This window comes from Ranitomeya variabilis, chromosome 1, assembly GCF_051348905.1.
Source record: "Ranitomeya variabilis isolate aRanVar5 chromosome 1, aRanVar5.hap1, whole genome shotgun sequence".
Taxonomy (NCBI): domain Eukaryota; kingdom Metazoa; phylum Chordata; class Amphibia; order Anura; family Dendrobatidae; genus Ranitomeya; species Ranitomeya variabilis.
Window position 1 is genome coordinate 70,582,503 of NC_135232.1, and position 18,274 is coordinate 70,600,776.

At 44.0% G+C, this 18,274-nt stretch overlaps 1 protein-coding gene across 2 annotated transcripts in view; it reads right to left on the reverse strand.

The window, feature by feature from the left end:
- Positions 1-495: 495 nt before the first annotated feature.
- LOC143805605 (granzyme A-like) overlaps positions 496-18,274 on the reverse strand; it is a 34,617-nt gene continuing 16,838 nt past the window's right edge. Inside the window, exons 2-5 of one of the 2 annotated variants that reach the window (XM_077285129.1) lie at positions 17,912-18,059; positions 14,380-14,530; positions 6,911-7,168; positions 496-1,316 (exon numbers count right to left, since the gene is read on the reverse strand). In XM_077285129.1, the coding sequence (XP_077141244.1) occupies positions 1,158-1,316; positions 6,911-7,168; positions 14,380-14,530; positions 17,912-18,009 (666 nt within the window). In that variant the 5' untranslated portion in view covers positions 18,010-18,059 and the 3' untranslated portion in view covers positions 496-1,157. The remainder of the gene's footprint in view (positions 1,317-6,910; positions 7,169-14,379; positions 14,531-17,911; positions 18,060-18,274) is intronic. The other variant, XM_077285120.1, reaches the window with a different exon arrangement.

Sequence of the window (18,274 nt, forward strand, 5' to 3'; positions counted from 1 at the left end):
GCCAATCCAGGCACTCCGTATGCAGACACGTGTTTCACCTGTTTGTCCCTCATCAGTGCAAAGTAGGTGGCACTAGAGTTCCTGTCCTCTTCCTCTCTGAAGAGACTAGTTGCATATTTAAGTTTCCAGTATAGCAGTGCATGGCCTATAAGTCTCCTTACATCAGCTTGGCACTCTCCACAAGTGGAAATTTTACTCCTGCCAGAGACCTCTCATCCAGGCAAATCAGATCTCCTTATTTGCACTAGTGAGGGGCAAGCATGTCTGTAAATACAGTGTCTGGTTTGGCTTTTTATGTTAAGTCATGCGGCAAGGCACATTAAAGGGCTGATAATTGACTTTTAAGATTTCTATATCTTATAGATGGCACTAGGGTTCATGTCCTTTGTCACTTCTCTCTGTATAAGCTATTTGTACATGAAATCTGAGGCGTTCAGAAGTATTGTAAGGTCCCATGCAGTTTCTGAATATTATATCTACAGTATATTACGACCGTGTGCGTGATTACATTACAGGTAAATATAGTAAAAATTGTATTGTGTAGGAAATTAGGCGTAGGTTCATATGTGGCATTTTCAATGTAATCAACCACACGTGATTACATGCTAAAGGGTTGAAAAAATTTCTAAAGAGGACCTGTCACCACAAAAGTGCCAGCTGCTCTACATAAATACCCTATGAGCAGTGTGCCCTTGATAGACACCATAAAAATTAGCACTAAATAAGAAGACTCAAACTTCTGAACCCGTATGGTGGATATAAAAAAAACCCCAAAACAACAACAACCAAAAATGGAATATGCAGAAGGACAGCAACAGAAATAAAATAAGAGCTGAAACTGGGCACTTTTGACCTAGTGACAGGTTTACTGTACACTGAGGCTACTCAGTGATATGTGTCCCTTTACACTGAAATCGCAGACTTGTGGGCAATTTATCTGTGATTTGACATTTTTGTTATAGCAAAATCATAGCTTTAAAATAGTTGCGCGAAAGCAACTCACAGACAAGTTGCACTGATGTTTTTGGTCGAACGACACGTCATCATGTAGCCCCAACCATTTGGTCTTTGTTAAATGAGACTTATTAAATCCCAGAATGTTTGATTTTAGGATTATGATCAAATAAAATGGCCACAAATAACAGGATGGTGGTGAATTAGTGCTGACGCTCTATTTTATTCTTGATCCAGTTTATATATTCCTCAGTTAGTCGAGTATACACGGCTGCTCCGTTTCGCATTCCACAAGGATGTGTCCCAGAAGAAAGGATTCCTCTGAAGATGCCATTACATATCAAGGGACCGCCTGAATCACCCTGTGAAAGAAACATTTGCACAATTTTAATAGTGATTTTTGTCTCTATGGCGTGTCATATGTTATAGGTCAAGTTTTCATTTTAGTACTCAGCTAATTTCACAATTCCACAGTCTTCAGGGCTGACATTTCTTTACATTCTTTTCTGCCAGGAAAGTGGTGAAGAGGTTGTGGTTCCAGTTCCGATAAGACCCTCTGCCGCATTGTACAAATGTGGCATGAATATGTTAGCAATCCCCATTTTGGACAGTCCTGACTCCTGAGAACTAGGGAGCAAATAGTATGTGACTCTGTAAAACCACACCCTAAACTAGGTGTTTGATTTGTGTTCCTAGGCTGTCCGATGCAGCAGTGGGTGTGTGTCACGCACAGTGTAGGACAGACTAAGTGCAACACAAAAGGAGAAGGGGAAGGGGGGTCCAACACTAGGGAAGCGGGGAGTGGAGACCCCTAGACAGATCTAACATCACCCTGTCTGCCCTAAGAGACCCTAAATAGGTTCCTCACCTATCGCTGAGCAGGATACCTAATTCTTGCCAGACCCTAGCGGGCTTAGGGAAGCTAGGGGTGAACACTTCTCGAACCCCACTAACAATAAAGAAAACTAGGATAAAGGAAACAAGGGCGACCCTTAACTTGAGTAGACTCAGATAGAAACACAGACACCCTCCAAACTCCAAAGAGGACTCTAGCAGACTGCTACAGCTCCATGCCTCAACAGGGAAGTGCAAATAGAAAATATACAGCAAGTTGGGAGTTATAAACACCTAGATCCAGGCATCACCATTAGAGCCGGGGGAGGTGGCCACTGGGTCCTAGCCTCAGAAGGACCAGGCAGAAGTCTGCAAAGCAAACTGCTGAGACATTCTGAAGACAGATGCAGTGCAACGGTCTGCAGCCTCTGACACAGCCGTGACAGTGTGGGGCTGAATTCTGAATTTTGCAATGTAGTTGTTGATAAGTATTCATGAGAACAGGCGGGATCTGTTTTGCATTTGGATTCCAATTTTTGCACCGAGCTTCCACTCATGATTTGCATTGAGGGAATTGTCACATTGACACCCTGCACTGTACAATTATCTATATAACTAATACAAATAAGGTGTCATTGCATTATTATATGAACCTTTATCTGTCACCAGGTAGGGGCAGAGACTCCGATTCCAGTGATCTGTCACTTACTGAGCTGAGTTCTCTTATTGTTCAGCTGTGCATAACGCCGCCCACACCACTGATTGGCAACTTTCTGTGAACACTCTGCATAGCCAGAAAGCTGCCAATCAGTGGTGGGGCATGGATAAATAGAACTCATGAATATGAAGGACTATCTAGCAGCAAATTTACTAGTTCTCTAGTGTTAATTTCCTGCTGATAAAACTACAGCAAGCAGCCCAATGAGTGGTTGCTGGAATCAACGTCTCTGCCCCTACATTATGCTGCTCATAGGTTAGATGACTAGATGGGAAAAACCTGGTGACAGATTCCTTTTAATAGTGTGTTTGTCGACAATTGTGAATGCAGCCCTAGAACACATTTCAGTACAAGTAATGAAATGTAAAACAAATTGCATCATATTAATGCAGATTTTCATGCTGAATTTGAAGGTTTTATTAAATCGTAATTTAGTTTGCAGAATTTTGGGGCAGAATTCCGCTGTGTTTGTGACTATGGAGATGAATATGTGGTGTGACCCTGACTACTTATTTGGTGTCTGTCTGGCATTGATTTCTATTACACAATTATTTTTTTTATGTATTTTCTTCCATTCCTTTATCTGACTGGGAATACTTGGATTTTGTGGCCAGTTTTCTACTCCTGCCTTACTTTGGATTGCAGATGTACAGGTGTATGTTCCACATGTGGCTCCCCTTTTTGAATGGCATACCTGGACTAGACCTACCTACCCCCTCGCCCTACCTAATCAAATGGAATGTATATATATATACTAGCTGTTTCCAGCCAGCTAACGCTCGGCACGCGCATTGCCATCTAATTAATGCTGCGTGATGGGGGGGGAATTATCTGTGGTAATGTGGTGGGGGGGCAGGATTATGTGTGATAATGTGGTGGGAGGCGGGATTATCTGTGGTAATGTGGTGGGGGGCAGGATTATGTGTGGTAATGTGTTGGGGGATTATCTGTGGTAATGTGGTGGGGGCGGGATTATGTGTGGTAATGTGGTGGGGGGCAGGATTATGTGTGGTGATGTGGTGGGGGGTGGGATTATGTGTGGTGATGTAGTGGGGGGCGGGATTATGTGTGGTGATGTGGTGGGAGGCGGGATTATGTGTGGTGATGTGGTGGAGGGTGGGATTATCTGTGGTAATGTGGTGGGGGCGGGATTATGTGTGGTAATGTGGTGGGGGTGGGATTATCTGTAGTAATATGGTGGGGCGGGATTATGTGTGGTGATGTGGTGGGGGGATTATGTGTGGTAATGTGGTGGGGGGTGGGATTATGTGTGGTAATGTGGTGGGGGGGCGGGATTATCTGTGGTAATGTGGTGGGGGAGGGATTATGTGTGGTAATGTGTTGGGGGGCGGGATTATGTGTGGTGATGTGGTGGGGGCGGGATTGTGTGTGGTAATGTGGTGGGGGGTGGGATTATGTGTGGTGATGTGGTGGGGGGAGGGATTATGTGTGGTGATGTGGTGGGGGGGCGGGATTATGTGTGGTAATGTGTTGGGGCGGGATTATGTGTGGTGATGTGTTGGGGGCGGGATTATGTGTGGTGATGTGGTGGGGGGGCGGGATTATGTGTGGTGATGTGGTGGGGGGGCGGGTTTATGTGTGGTGATGTGGTGGGGGGTGGGATTATGTGTGGTGATGTGGTGGGGGGGCGGGATTATCTGTGGTAATGAGGTGGGGGGGCGGGATTATCTGTGGTAATGTGGTGGGGGTGGGATTATGTGTGGTAATGTGGTGGGGGGCGGGATTATCTGTGGTAATGTGGTGGGGGCGGGATTATGTGTGGTAATGTGGGGGCGGAATTATGTGTGGTGATGTGGTGGGGGCAGAATTATCTGTGGTAATGTGGTGGGGGGGCGGGATTATGTGTGGTGATGTGTTGGGGGCGCGATTATGTGTGGTGATGTGTTGGGGGCGGGATTATGTGTGGTGATGTGGTGGGGGCGGGATTACGTGTGGTGATGTGGTGGGGGGCAGGATTGTGTGTGGTAATGTGGTGGGGGCGGGATTGTGTGTGGTGGGGGGCGGGATTGTGTGTGGTAATGTTGTGGGGGAGGGATTGTACATGGTAATGTGGTGGGGGCGGGATTTTGTGTGATAATTGGGAGTGGGATTATGTGTGGTGATGTGGGGGCGGAGCTACTGTGCAGGGGGCGGGATTAGCGAGTAATCACGATGCCTCTTATATATATAGATGTATGGTTTCCAGATCCTGCAGTGTTTGTTGGTCGCATGTGGCGCTCAGGACAGAGTGTATGTTACTAACATATGGCGCTCAGGTCTTGCAGTGTACGTTGGGGCGGGATTATGTGTGGTGATGTGGTGGGGGCGGGATTATCTGTGGTAATGTGGTGGGGGCGGGATTATGTGTGGTAATGTGTTGGGGCGGGATTATGTGTGGTGATGTGGTGGGGGCGGGATTGTGTGTGGTAATGTGGTGGGGGGTGGGATTATGTGTGGTGATGTGGTGGGGGGTGGGATTATGTGTGGTGATGTGGTGGGGGGAGGGATTATGTGTGGTGATGTGGTGGGGGGGCGGGATTATGTGTGGTAATGTGTTGGGGCGGGATTATGTGTGGTGATGTGTTGGGGGCGGGATTATGTGTGGTGATGTGGTGGGGGCGGGATTACGTGTGGTGATGTGGTGGGGGGCAGGATTGTGTGTGGTAATGTGGTGGGGGCGGGATTGTGTGTGGTGGGGGGCGGGATTGTGTGTGGTAATGTGGTGGGGGAGGGATTGTACATGGTAATGTGGTGGGGGCGGGATTTTGTGTGATAATTGGGAGCGGGATTATGTGTGGTGATGTGGGGGGCGGAGCTACTGTGCAGGGGGCGGAATTAGCGAGTAATCACGATGCCTCTTATATATATAGATGTATGGTTTCCAGATCCTGCAGTGTTTGTTGGTCGCATGTGGCGCTCAGGACAGAGTGTATGTTACTAACATATGGCGCTCAGGTCTTGCAGTGTATGTTGGGGCGGGATTATGTGTGGTGATGTGGTGGGGGCGGGATTATCTGTGGTAATGTGGTGGGGGCGGGATTATGTGTGGTAATGTGTTGGGGCGGGATTATGTGTGGTGATGTGTTGGGGGCGGGATTATGTGTGGTGATGTGGTGGGGGGGCGGGATTATGTGTGGTGATGTGGTGGGGGGGGGCGGGTTTATGTGTGGTGATGTGGTGGGGGGTGGGATTATGTGTGGTGATGTGGTGGGGGGGTGGGATTATCTGTGGTAATGAGGTGGGGGGGCGGGATTATCTGTGGTAATGTGGTGGGGGTGGGATTATGTGTGGTAATGTGGTGGGGGGCGGGATTATCTGTGGTAATGTGGTGGGGGCGGGATTATGTGTGGTAATGTTGTGGGGGCGGAATTATGTGTGGTGATGTGGTGGGGGCAGGATTATCTGTGGTAATGTGGTGGGGGGGCGGGATTATGTGTGGTGATGTGTTGGGGGCGCGATTATGTGTGGTGATGTGTTGGGGGCGGGATTATGTGTGGTGATGTGGTGGGGGCGGGATTACGTGTGGTGATGTGGTGGGGGGCAGGATTGTGTGTGGTAATGTGGTGGGGGCGGGATTGTGTGTGGTGGGGGGCGGGATTGTGTGTGGTAATGTGGTGGGGGAGGGATTGTACATGGTAATGTGGTGGGGGCGGGATTTTGTGTGATAATTGGGAGCGGGATTATGTGTGGTGATGTGGGGGCGGAGCTACTGTGCAGGGGGCGGGATTAGCGAGTAATCACGATGCCTCTTATATATATAGATGTATGGTTTCCAGATCCTGCAGTGTTTGTTGGTCGCATGTGGCGCTCAGGACAGAGTGTATGTTACTAACATATGGCGCTCAGGTCTTGCAGTGTATGTTGGGGCGGGATTATGTGTGGTGATGTGGTGGGGGCGGGATTATCTGTGGTAATGTGGTGGGGGGCGGGATTATGTGTGGTAATGTGGTGGGGGCGGTATTATGTGTGGTGATGTGGTGGGGGGGTGGGATTATCTGTTGTAATGTGGTGGGGGGCGGGATTATGTGTGGTAATGTGGTGGGGGGCGGGATTATGTGTGGTAATATGGTGGGGGGCGGGACTATGTGTGGTAATGTGGTGGGGGGCAGGATTATGTGTGGTAATGTGGTGGGGGGGCGGGATTATGTGTGGTGATGTGGTGGGGGGCGGGATTGTGTGTGGTAATGGAGTGCAGGATTATGTGTGGTGATGTGGTGGGGGGCGGGATTGTGTGTGGTAATGGGGTGCGGGATTATGTGTGGTGATGTGGTGGGGGGCGGAGCTACTGTGCAGGGGCCGGGATTAGCGAGTAATCATGATGCCTCATATATATAGATATCATTTTTATGTATTTGCAAAATTATGTAATTGCAAAAAAACAAAAAAAATATCTCTAAAACTTACAAAACAGGTGTCCTGTCCTTCGGGCCCCACGTTGGTGCACATCATGTTCATTGTAACGGGCACTGCATTTTTCAAATGTCTCTGACATAATTTTCTGTTTAGAACTGTGACATTTACTTCCATGAGACAGTTAGCAAATTTCCTTCCAGTCCATCCCCATCCGGCTGTCTCACAAACTGCCCCTTCTTCAAGATCTTCAAAGGTCTCTGGTAGAGAAATGTTTTGGACAAATTCTCCAAAGCTTGCTGTACTGTTCAACTGCAATAGAGGTTAGAAATTAGCAACAGCCGCATGACATTCTTTTTTAGGGTGTTTTTACCAGATGAGCAATAGTTGGCCTAAGCGTCTACAAGGAAAAAAGTCTCTGCATGTGCCTTAAATGTGCCTTAAAGGGAATCTGTCAGCAGGATTGCACCCTCCAAACTACTTATATGTGCATGTAGCTCTTTAATAGACAAGTCCAACAACACATTTACAGGGTCAAGTCTGTTCCTTTATTCCTGAGAAATCAGCGTTTGAATTAATGAGGCTAAAGAGTTATTTGTAGATCTGAAGCCTCTGTCACTCCAGCTCAATTTCCCTCTTAGCTCCACCTCCTACAGCTTGACTGATAGCCTTTATACTGTGCAACTTCAGGCAAAGGACTTGTCAGTCAAGCAGGGGAATATAGTGACTGATGTGGCACCCCAGGAGTCCGGTTGCCACAATGGCATTGCCTCCCTCACAGGGGGAGATGTCATGCCTGGAAGCAAGGAGAGATCCCCTTACCAGATAACACCAGCATCCAACACAGTTTCCTTACTCCTGACCAGAAGGGGGAGCTCTAACACCTGATTTCAGGGGAGCTTCCCTATAAGTTCTGGCCTGGAGGCAGAGGTAGTTAGTCTGAGTTTGAGAGAGTGAGAGGAAAGACGTCTAGGAGAACCTGGGGAGTTGATCTGTAATCAAGCTCACCCCAGAGCTGAGGGCTAGAAACCGGACACTGGAGTCCGTGGTTGCGCAGGTACTAAAGTCACAACAGCTAAATCAGGAGGGCAGGAGACTGCAGGTCCCCTGGACCATCTAACACCCTGCAGCACAGCATTACTCCAGAGCCCAGAGCCACCACAAAGGAGCGACAACTGTAATAGGCTCAAGTGGCCTGCCATGCGGGTACTGTTTTATTTTAACTGCCAGACTGTGAGAGGAACTTGAGCAGAGCTTAAAGTAGCAAGGACCTAGCAGGACAGCGCAGTAGGAAGACCTCTGAACCCACCTGGCTAGGTGGATCCTAAATTGCTTCCAGGCTGCCTGGATTTCCATTACCATCTGGTACCCATGCCCCGGACTGCACCTTCAGCCATCAAGTAAAGGTAAAGAAAACTACAGCTTTTGTGTCCTCCAGTCATTTCTCGCATCCTCAGTCCTGCACCCCAACGTCCACGATCCCCTTACCACAGTACCGGTAGCCCTGGGGCTCCGCTCCACCTGTGGGGAGCAGAACCATGCCAGCTGCGTCACCATCTGCCCCAGCGGTCTCCTTAAGCAGCGTCAGCCATATCCATTGCCGTACACCACATGTGGCTTCACGTTAAGTCTCCTATAAACTTTCTCTCATAATTTTTATTGTGCACCCAGGGCCACATACCGGGTCACTGCTTCCGTGGCAACCCCTTAAAGAACTGTCTGACCCGGGCCCCAAGTACCCCACGGTCCTGGTGGGCGTCGCAACTGAGGCTTCAGATCTGCCATAGTTCTTCAGCCTCATTTGCATATCAATTCAAACGCTGATTTCTTAGTGACAGATGAGCAGACTGGACATGTAAAGGTATTGTCAGACTTAAGGCCCCGGCACACATAGCGACTTACCAACGATCACGACCAGTGATACGACCTGGCCGTGATCGTTGGTAAGTCGCTGTGTGGTCGCTGGGGAGCTGTCACACAGACAGCTCTCTCCAGCGACCAACAATCAGGGGAACGACTTCGGCATCGTTGAAACTGTCTTCAACGATGCCGAAGTCCCCCTGCAGCACCCGGGTAACCAGGGTAAACATCGGGTTACTAAGCGCAGGGCCGCGCTTAGTAACCCGATGTTTACCCTGGTTACCAAAAAAACCAAACACTACATACTCACCATCTGATGTCCGTCAGGTCCCTTGCCGTCTGCTTCCTGCTCTGACTGAGTGCCGCCGTACAGTGAGAGCAGAGCGCAGCGGTGACGTCACCGCTGTGCTGTACTTTCACTTTCACTTTGCGGCGCTCAGTCAGTGTGGGAAGCAGACGGCAAGGGACCTGACGGACATCAGATGGTGAGTATGTACTGTTTGTTTTTTTTGGTAACCAGGGTAAACATCAGGTTACTAAGCGCGGCCCTGCGCTTAGTAACCCGATGTTTACCCTGGTTCCCAGTGAAGACATCGCTGGATCGGTGTCACACACACCGATTCAGCGATGTCAGCGGGACCTCAACGACCAAAAAAAGGTCCAGGCCATTCCGACACGACCAGCGATCTCACAGCAGGGGCCTGATCGCTGGTACGTGTCACACATAGCGAGATCGCTACTGAGGTCGCTGTTGCGTCACAAAACTTGTGACTCAGCAGCGATCTCGCTATGTGAGACGGGGCCTTTACTGTATCTTTGAAACGGCTACAGTCCAATATAAGTAGCCTGGTGTGTGAAATCCGGCTGACAGATTTCCTTTCATGGGTTGGACTTCAAAATTCTGTTAACTAAGTACCCTATATTATTTTTAGGCACAATTGCAATTTATTTATTTACTATAGGGTACTTGCCTGTTTAGCTTTTTTCTTAGGTTTCGTCTATTTAGTGGTCAGTCTGAACATGTTTCTACATGCTACATGCACACTAACTTATAATCCAGTTCATCTCTTTAGGTTTTTGTTTCAATTTGCTTGCTCTCTGTGCATATAAAGGTGTGGGCTTCCTTTTCTTTGAGCTGGACATTACATTCATATAGTTCCCCATGGCGGGGTGTCCATTAGCAGGGTCACAGTCCTTCTCAGCCCTTATTCACATTTACGTCAATTGACATATAATATGGGTTTAATGCTAGAGGTTAGGACCGTCCCGAATAGGGTCACCCTGACATGGTGAGATGGCTTTTACATTTTTTTGATCAAAATTATGTTAACAAAGTATGCTATGTTATTTTCATGCACTATTGTCATTTATACATTTATTTACTGTAGAGTATTTGTTTATATCTTGGGTTTTGTCTGTTTAGTGGCCAGTGTGAACATGCTCCTACACGCTGCATGCACACCAACATATATACCAGTTCATCTCTTTAGGTTTTTGCTCCTCATTGTAGTTTAATTGAAGCACTCAGTGGTAACAGTATCTCATTTAAAAGGGGTTTCCCATAAACAATGTAAATTATAATTTATAATCTTGGAATAAAATAAAGTTCCACAATTGGATGTGTTAAAAAGATGTTCCTGTGCTGAGATTATCTTAGAAATATGCTCCTGCTGTGTACTGTGTGTGGGCTGTGTCTGACTGTGCAGGAACATGGTCTGATCATACCACATCTCCTGGGCAGGGGAGAAAGCAAAAAAAAGTATACATACATTATTGCACGGGATCACAGCTGATTCTTTTTGTGAGGCAAAACATTTCACTGCCTGTTTTTAAGCAATGTTTTAGCTCAAAGAAAGATTCAGCTGCGATCTCATGCTGTCCTGTCTGTATCCTGTATTTTGCCTGCTCCTGAACTGTCAGACTCAGCCATTATGAGAGATGACCAGGGTGGTGGTCATGGTGAGGGGCTGTTGTGTTCCCACAACCTGGCACCCCGCAAAGAAAATAAAATGTTCTGTCGTCTGTGTGTGTTGCAGGTAGTAAATAGTACACTCACTTTAGCCACAGAGTTTCTTTCTGATCTTGCTTCTTTAGTTCTTGATACGGAGTCCGCATAAACGATTCCAGACACAAAGTTCAACCTCAACAATTCAACTTTACTAAGGAATAAAGATGTTGGTACCATAACAGTCCCATCCACATTTCTTTGTCATTCTCTCTCTTTCCCTGAGCTTCCTGATAGTTCCAGTCCCTGCTACCCCTGCAGCTCCCGTGCACTTAAGTCCACTAGTTTCAGTCAATCTCCCATCTGGCTTCCTTTTTAAGAAGAAAGAGGCACCCATAGTTCTGCCTAATTCAGGCTGTAGGCCCCGGATATCTCCTGAAGCATCACTGAGCTTGATAGCGACCGCCGCATGCTGCTTCCTTGGGGAGGTCCTGTCTCTTATCTTTACTCTCCAGCCCCATGTCTTATCTCTCTTCTATATCCTGCTGCTATATCCCCAACTCTGATCCTAATCTGGAAGCTCCTACCCTCAGATACACCAAACCACATACTAACTCCTCCCAAACTGGAATGTTCCCTGTTATGTGGACATAACCTAACCTATTAGTACCATACTATAGTGCCCTCCCCCACTAAAACTGTAACTCCCCTATTTTAATTATTCTTATGCTTGCACTCTAGTTTCCCAACTCTATTGTGCCCCACTAAACTACACCCAATCCTAACCTTTACATCTTCCCTTAATCTTATCACAATAACAAAACATACAAAGTAGATGTAAAACCCATACACAATATAATAACCATATCATTACACATAAACATCATTTACATTACCACGTCTTACCTGCACACACATGGACATTAGGGGGAGATGCGCATGACGGCTTCTGTCACACCCTTACAATTGCACAGTACACAGCAGGGACACATTTTTAAGATTATCTCAGCACAGGAACATTTTTTAACACATTCAATTATGGAACTTTTTTTTTATTCCAAGATCTATTAATTAAAACGTACTTTATTCGTGAGACAACCCTTTTAAGCTACAGTTCAAAGAGTCTCATGCATGTAGGACTCTTCATTTCTGGAGTGTGAATGGTGGAGAATAGGGCATCATACTCAGTAATAAGTGGAAGCTCTGGAAAAGGAACTGGCACCTATAATCCTATCATTCATTTATGGCAAACATTATCAATATTCCATAATAGTTTCATTTTGATCTTGGGATTGGTTCAGTCTGAGAGTTTTGGACCAGAAGATGTTGTACATCCTTGATCTTTATGGACTGCAAGGCAGTGTGCCTGATTTTGCAATGCAATATTTAGCATTGTGTTAAGAGCACAATGAAATTATTTTACATGTTTCACTGGTAGAAACAAATCCTTCCTTCACACCCCCCCATCTAGTTATTTTCTGATTTCGAAAAACTGCTTGAAAGGGAACCAGTTTGGAGGAATTTCTTCCTATAACTAAAAATATGACTGTATAGGCACTGTTATCTGGAGTAAATCTATCCCTTTAGTTTAGAAAATGACTACATTGGATTGACTTTACTTGCCGAGTTCTCACATACTGACACTGATCCCAGGCACTGACTTCAGTTGTGCAAGTTTTCGGTGAAGGGTGGCAGATGACGAGACTGGAGTGGCCTGTCAATCAAACACATGAACCAGGCGCTGGGCAGGGAAGAAAGAAAGAGGGCGGAGAGTAGGAAGTGCTTTGACACATCCCAAAGCACTGGCAGAAAATTTGCTTATGGCATTATTCGCCAGATTTCTCAGCAGCGGCAGGGCAGTTTTCTACAAGGTATGGTTTTACTCAGGGTAACAGCACCTATGCAGCCATACCTTTATTTTAATGTGGAAATTCATCCTTATAGGCTCCCATTAATAAAAGAAAAAAAAAAGTAAATTAGTCTAAATATAATCTCTAAGCAAAAATATTGTAAAATACAGTTAGGTCCATATATATTTGGACAGAGACAACATTTTTCTAATTTTGGTTATAGACATTACCACAATGAATTTTAAACAAAACAATTCAGATGCAGTTGAAGTTCAGACTTTCAGCTTTCATTTGAGGGTATCCACATTAAAATTGGATGAAGGGTTTAGGAGTTTCAGCTCCTTAACATGTGCCACCCTGTTTTTAACGGGACCAAAAGTAATTGGACAGATTCAATAATTAAAAATAAAATGTTCATTTCTAGTACTTGGTTGAAAACCCTTTGTTGGCAATGACTGCCTGAAGTCTTGAACTCATGGACATCACCAGACGCTGTGTTTCCTCCTTTTTGATGCTCTGCCAGGCCTTCACTGCGGTGGTTTTCAGTTGCTGTTTGTGGGCCTTTCTGTCTGAAGTTTAGTCTGTAACAAGTGAAATGCATGCTCGATTGGGTTGAGATCAGGTGACTGACTTGGCCATTCAAGAATATTCCACTTCTTTGCTTTAATAAACTCCTGGGTTGCTTTGGCTTTATGTTTTGGGTCATTGTCCATCTGTAGTATGAAATGACGACCAATCAGTTTGGCTGCATTTGGCTGGATCTGAGCACACAGTGTGGGTCTGAATACCTCAGAATTCATTCGGCTGCTTCTGTCCTGTGTCACATCATCAATAAACACTAGTGACCCAGTGCCACTGGCAGCCATGCATGCCCAACCATCACACTGCCTCCGCCGTGTTTTACAGATGATGTGGTATGCTTTGGATCATGAGCTGTACCACGCCTTCGCCATACTTTCCTCTTTCCATCATTCTGGTAGAGGTTGATCTTGGTTTCATCTGTCCAAAGAATGTTCTTCCAGAACTGTGCTGGCTTTTTTAGATGTTTTTTAGCAAATTCCAGTCTAGCCTTTTTATTCTTGATGCTTATGAGTGGCTTGCACCGTGCAGTGAACCCTCTGTATTTACTTTCATGCAGTCTTCTCTTTATGGTAGATTTGGATATTGATACGCCGACCTCCTGGAGAGTGTTGGTCACTTGGTTGGCTGTTGTGAAGGGGTTTCTCTTCACCATGGAGAATATTCTGCGATCATCCACCACTGTTGTCTTCCGTGGGCGCCCAGGTCTTTTTGCATTGATGAGTTCACCAGAGCTTTCTTTCTTTCTCAGGATATACCAAACTGTAGATTTTGCCACACCTAATATTGTATAAATTTCTTGGATGGTTTTTTTCTGTTTTTGCAGCTTAAGGATGGCTTGTGTCACCTGCATGGAGAGCTCCTTTACCGCTTGTTTACTTCACAGCAAAACCTTCCAAATGAAAGCACCACACCTCAAATCAACTCCAGGCCTTTTATCTGCTTAATTGAGAATGACATAACAAAGGGATTGCCCACACCTGTCCATGAAATAGCCTTGGAGTCAATTGTCCAATTACTTTTGGTCCCTTTAAAAACAGGGTGGCACATGTTAAAGCTGAAACTCCAAAACCCTTCATCCAATTTTAATGTGGATACCCTCAAATGAAAGCTGAAAGTCTGAACTTCAACTGCATCTGAATTGTTTTGTTTAAAATTCATTGTGGTAATGTCTATAACCAAAATTAGAAAAATGTTGTCTCTGTCCAAATATATATGGACCTAACTGTATATACATAATATCTAAAAAATATTTCTCATAAAGTTTTAGAAACAAGTATTTTCATTACTTCCATCAGCAGAATGTCATTCTTTAGAGTATTAATGTCGTAATATGGATGCTTCAGTAACTTCACAACATGAAATGTCTGCCTCCCTTCTTCTTTAGCATTTTCATTACTTGAATGGGCTCCAAGAATAATCATAATTTCATCTGCAGGACTGAATATAAAGAAGGAAAAGATGGAATAACAATTTTCGAGTCAAATTTATATGATCCAGAATGTCCACCATATACAGGGTTATTCACTTGTTATAATTCTTGTTTGTTAAAATTGTCCTTGAAAAATAAGGTGATCATTGGTCGTCTCACTGCTGAAGTCCCCAGGGATTAGTTCAAATGTGCTAGAGAATTTAAATGCAAAAAAAACAATTAAAGCAAAAATGTATTTACCAGCAGCCATGGAGGTAATCTATAGGTGGCAGTCTATTACTGGAAGTGCAGCTACAGGGAGAAGATTACGTTATATTCTCCCTGTGGTTGCTTGTTTTCAGTCAATGGTGTGGTGTCAGGGCAAAGAACAGTCAACGCTTTTTACACAGTGAGCGCACTGTAACCACTACTCTTGCTACTTGACTGACATCCTGCTCTGTTTCAACTATGCTGTCCGTCAAGGAGCATAGGGAGCAATTGTTGAATGTTTACTGCCCTGGCATCACCCCAATGGCTGGAAATGAGCAGATGCAGGGAGAATATAACATCATTTTCTCCCAGCAGCTGCACAGATATGTATAAATCTGTTATTACCTGCAAACTATAACTATAGCTTTTTTTGCTGACAGGTGCCTTTTAAGTACAATGTTCACTCACTGTACATCTTCCCATCTGGAGAAATTAAAATCTAAGTCATAGGCTGTTTGTGTAATGCATGGATGTCCCAGATCCTCCAGAGTGAGAGATGCTCTTTACATCTGCTCTCCATTTAAAAAAACTGATGGCGTTCCTGGTAAGTGTCATCTATCTTTTTACTTAGAATGCCCTGGTCCAATATTTAGAAATAGATTTTTCTAAACCAAACAATCCTTGATTCTTTTAGGTCCAGTATTCTGTGTTGTGCTCTTCTTAAAACCAGAGATGTCAATCAAAGAAGTTGATTTGTCTCACTTACTAATCTGCTTAGTGTAGTTTTTAAGAGCAGATATAGATCACAATGCACAGTAAGTGATACCAATACCACCTGTGCCCATATACGGAATTACACCTATTCCCAGTGCAAAAAATATTAAGAACCTATAAGAAATGCACCAAAGAGGGATCCAAGTAAAAAGTATACATTTATTGAAAACATATTAAAACAATATCATAGTATCAACAACGGGATTCAATGATGGAAACTACTACTAGGTGGAATCACATGTCAAAGGCAATTGCAGCGTACCGGTTATACTAACACCCTACCATAGAATAAGTATTCATGTACATAGTTATATCAGAGGCTGACCAAGCAAAGTGCATAAATTAATCTGGTACGGAGTGTCCAGTGGTAAGCATATAAAACGCAGGGAAAGAAATGAAGCTGTGTAAACCGGTGTATTACCCTCAGACAAGCGGTGCCACTACCCCTACGGCCGTTTCGGCTACTGTGCCTTCTTCCAGGGGAGATAGTTTTTATAAAATTATCATTAGAGGAATACTTAGTCTGCAGCCAGTTAGTCCAACCATGCCCCCCCCCCAAAACTGATTGGCAGCTTTCTGCTTATGCACAGTGAATACAAAAAGTTGCTAATCAGGGGTTATACGGAGCTCAGCATTCAGAGAACTGGTAGATCTACAGCAGATAAAACAGTTTTTAATCAAAATTACAGCACTCAGTAAAGTAAATAAAACTTTGCTGTAATCAGGCTCTCCGACCCGACATCATGCTGCTCTCAGATGGTGTAGCAAAAACTTGCTGATAGATTCCCTTTAACCCCTTCACAACTTTGGTTTTTTCCATTTTTAAGTTTCCATTTTCTGCTCCCCTTCCTCCCAGAGCAATAACCTTTTTATTTTTTCCGTCAATATGGCCATGTGATGGCTTGTTTTTTTTGCGGGACGAGTTGTACTTTTGAACGATATCATTAATTTTACCACATAACGTCCTGGAAAACATAGGAAAAAAATTAAAAGTGTGGTAAAATTGCAAGAAAAGTGCAATTCCACAATTGTTTTTTGCTTAGCTTTTTACCATGATGACTAAATGCTAAAGCTGACCTGCCATTATGATTCTCCGGGTCATTACGAGTTCATAGACACCAAACATGTCTAGGTTGTTTATTTAAGGGGTGAAAAAAAAAGTTGCAATTTTCAGGAAATCCGTAGCGTCTCCATTTTTCGTGATCTTGGGCTGGGTGAGAGCTTTTTTTTTTGCCTGCGGAGCTGACGGTTTTTTATATACCATTTTGGTGTAAATACGATCTTTTGATCTTCCGTAATTGCATTTTAATACAATGTTGTGTTGACCAAAAAACGTAATTCTCTGATTGTGCACTCACACTGTCCCCGTACCCTGCCCCTACTCTTTACACTGTCTCTTCTCTATACTGTGCCCCATCTTCATACCCCCCCTTGCATAAAGTCCCCCATACTAACAGTATTTATGTACTTTATCTCGTCCCAGTTGTCTAATGCATGTTTTCCAAGGGTGCTCAAAACTGACTCCCAAACCTAAAATTTCTAATAATTCCTTTTTTTTCTATTGAAAAATTAAAAATGTAAAAAATAAGCATATTTGGTATCATCAAGTCAATAAAAATCTAATTTCTCAAAATGTTAAAAAAAGATAATAAAAATTAATTAAAATATAATATAAAAAATCAAAATTGGGGTTTTACTTTCTACTCTCTACAATTTTTTATTGATAAAAATCAAAAAGTAATTTTCTCTAAAAAATACTACCTAAAAAAGTAGAGCTCGTCCTGCAAAAACAAGCCCTTTATTGAGCTCTATAGATGTTAAAAAAAAAAAATCTTTTGGGTGTTAGGCTATGTTTAGATGATGTATTCATGATCTGCATACAGACTACAATGCCCAGACTGACTGAGGGTCTCATAAGATGTAAGTTTGGGTCAGGTTTAAGTTTTGAATTTTTAAAAGCAGTAAAGTATAAAAAAAAACCTATTTTGCATTGCAGTATTCATACTAACCTGCAGAATGAAATTACGAGATCATCATTACACAGCTACAAAAACATAACTAAAACAAAATGGCAAATTTTATTTTTTACACCAATAATTCAATATAGATCTTTCCTATCTGCTTTTTCACTGCATTATTTGGTAACGTGAATGGTGTAACTCAGGCTTACAACTCGTTCCCAAAAACGGTTTTGAAAAAAAAAAAAATTATGAATCTTGAAAGAAAAGTAGTAAAAAATGAAAACACAAAAAAAAGAAAATCGGCCCTAAGAGCAAGGGAGGAAATATTTACAGGATTTTAAGGGTTCCAAATATATGATAATATGGCAATATAGCCATTCCAGGCGTGCTGGATGATGGGAATTTTACTGAGACTCTTAAACCATTTTATCTTTATTAATATATATCTGGACTTGGTATACTCACATTTCACAATGAGCAGCAGTTACCACCCATTTTGAGTCTATCAAAGTTCCTCCGCATATGGATTCTTCTGATCCTTTTCTTATTTTTATGTAAGCCATATAGGGTCTAGAATGTGGAGCAGCAATACGGCCATTTATAATATCTGCACCTGTGTGGGATAAGGAAGACGTGTATTATGGTGGGCATGGATCACAGCAGGAAACCTGTAAAGAATTAGGGCCATGTCTCTAAAACCAATAGCGTCCTGCATCTGTGAGCATGCACTATGGACTGTTCCTGTAAAAGCTCATCCAAATGTGAGATACCGCAAAGTGTGACATAATAACTGCTTGGAATGACCAAACCTGTTGGACAGTGCTTGTT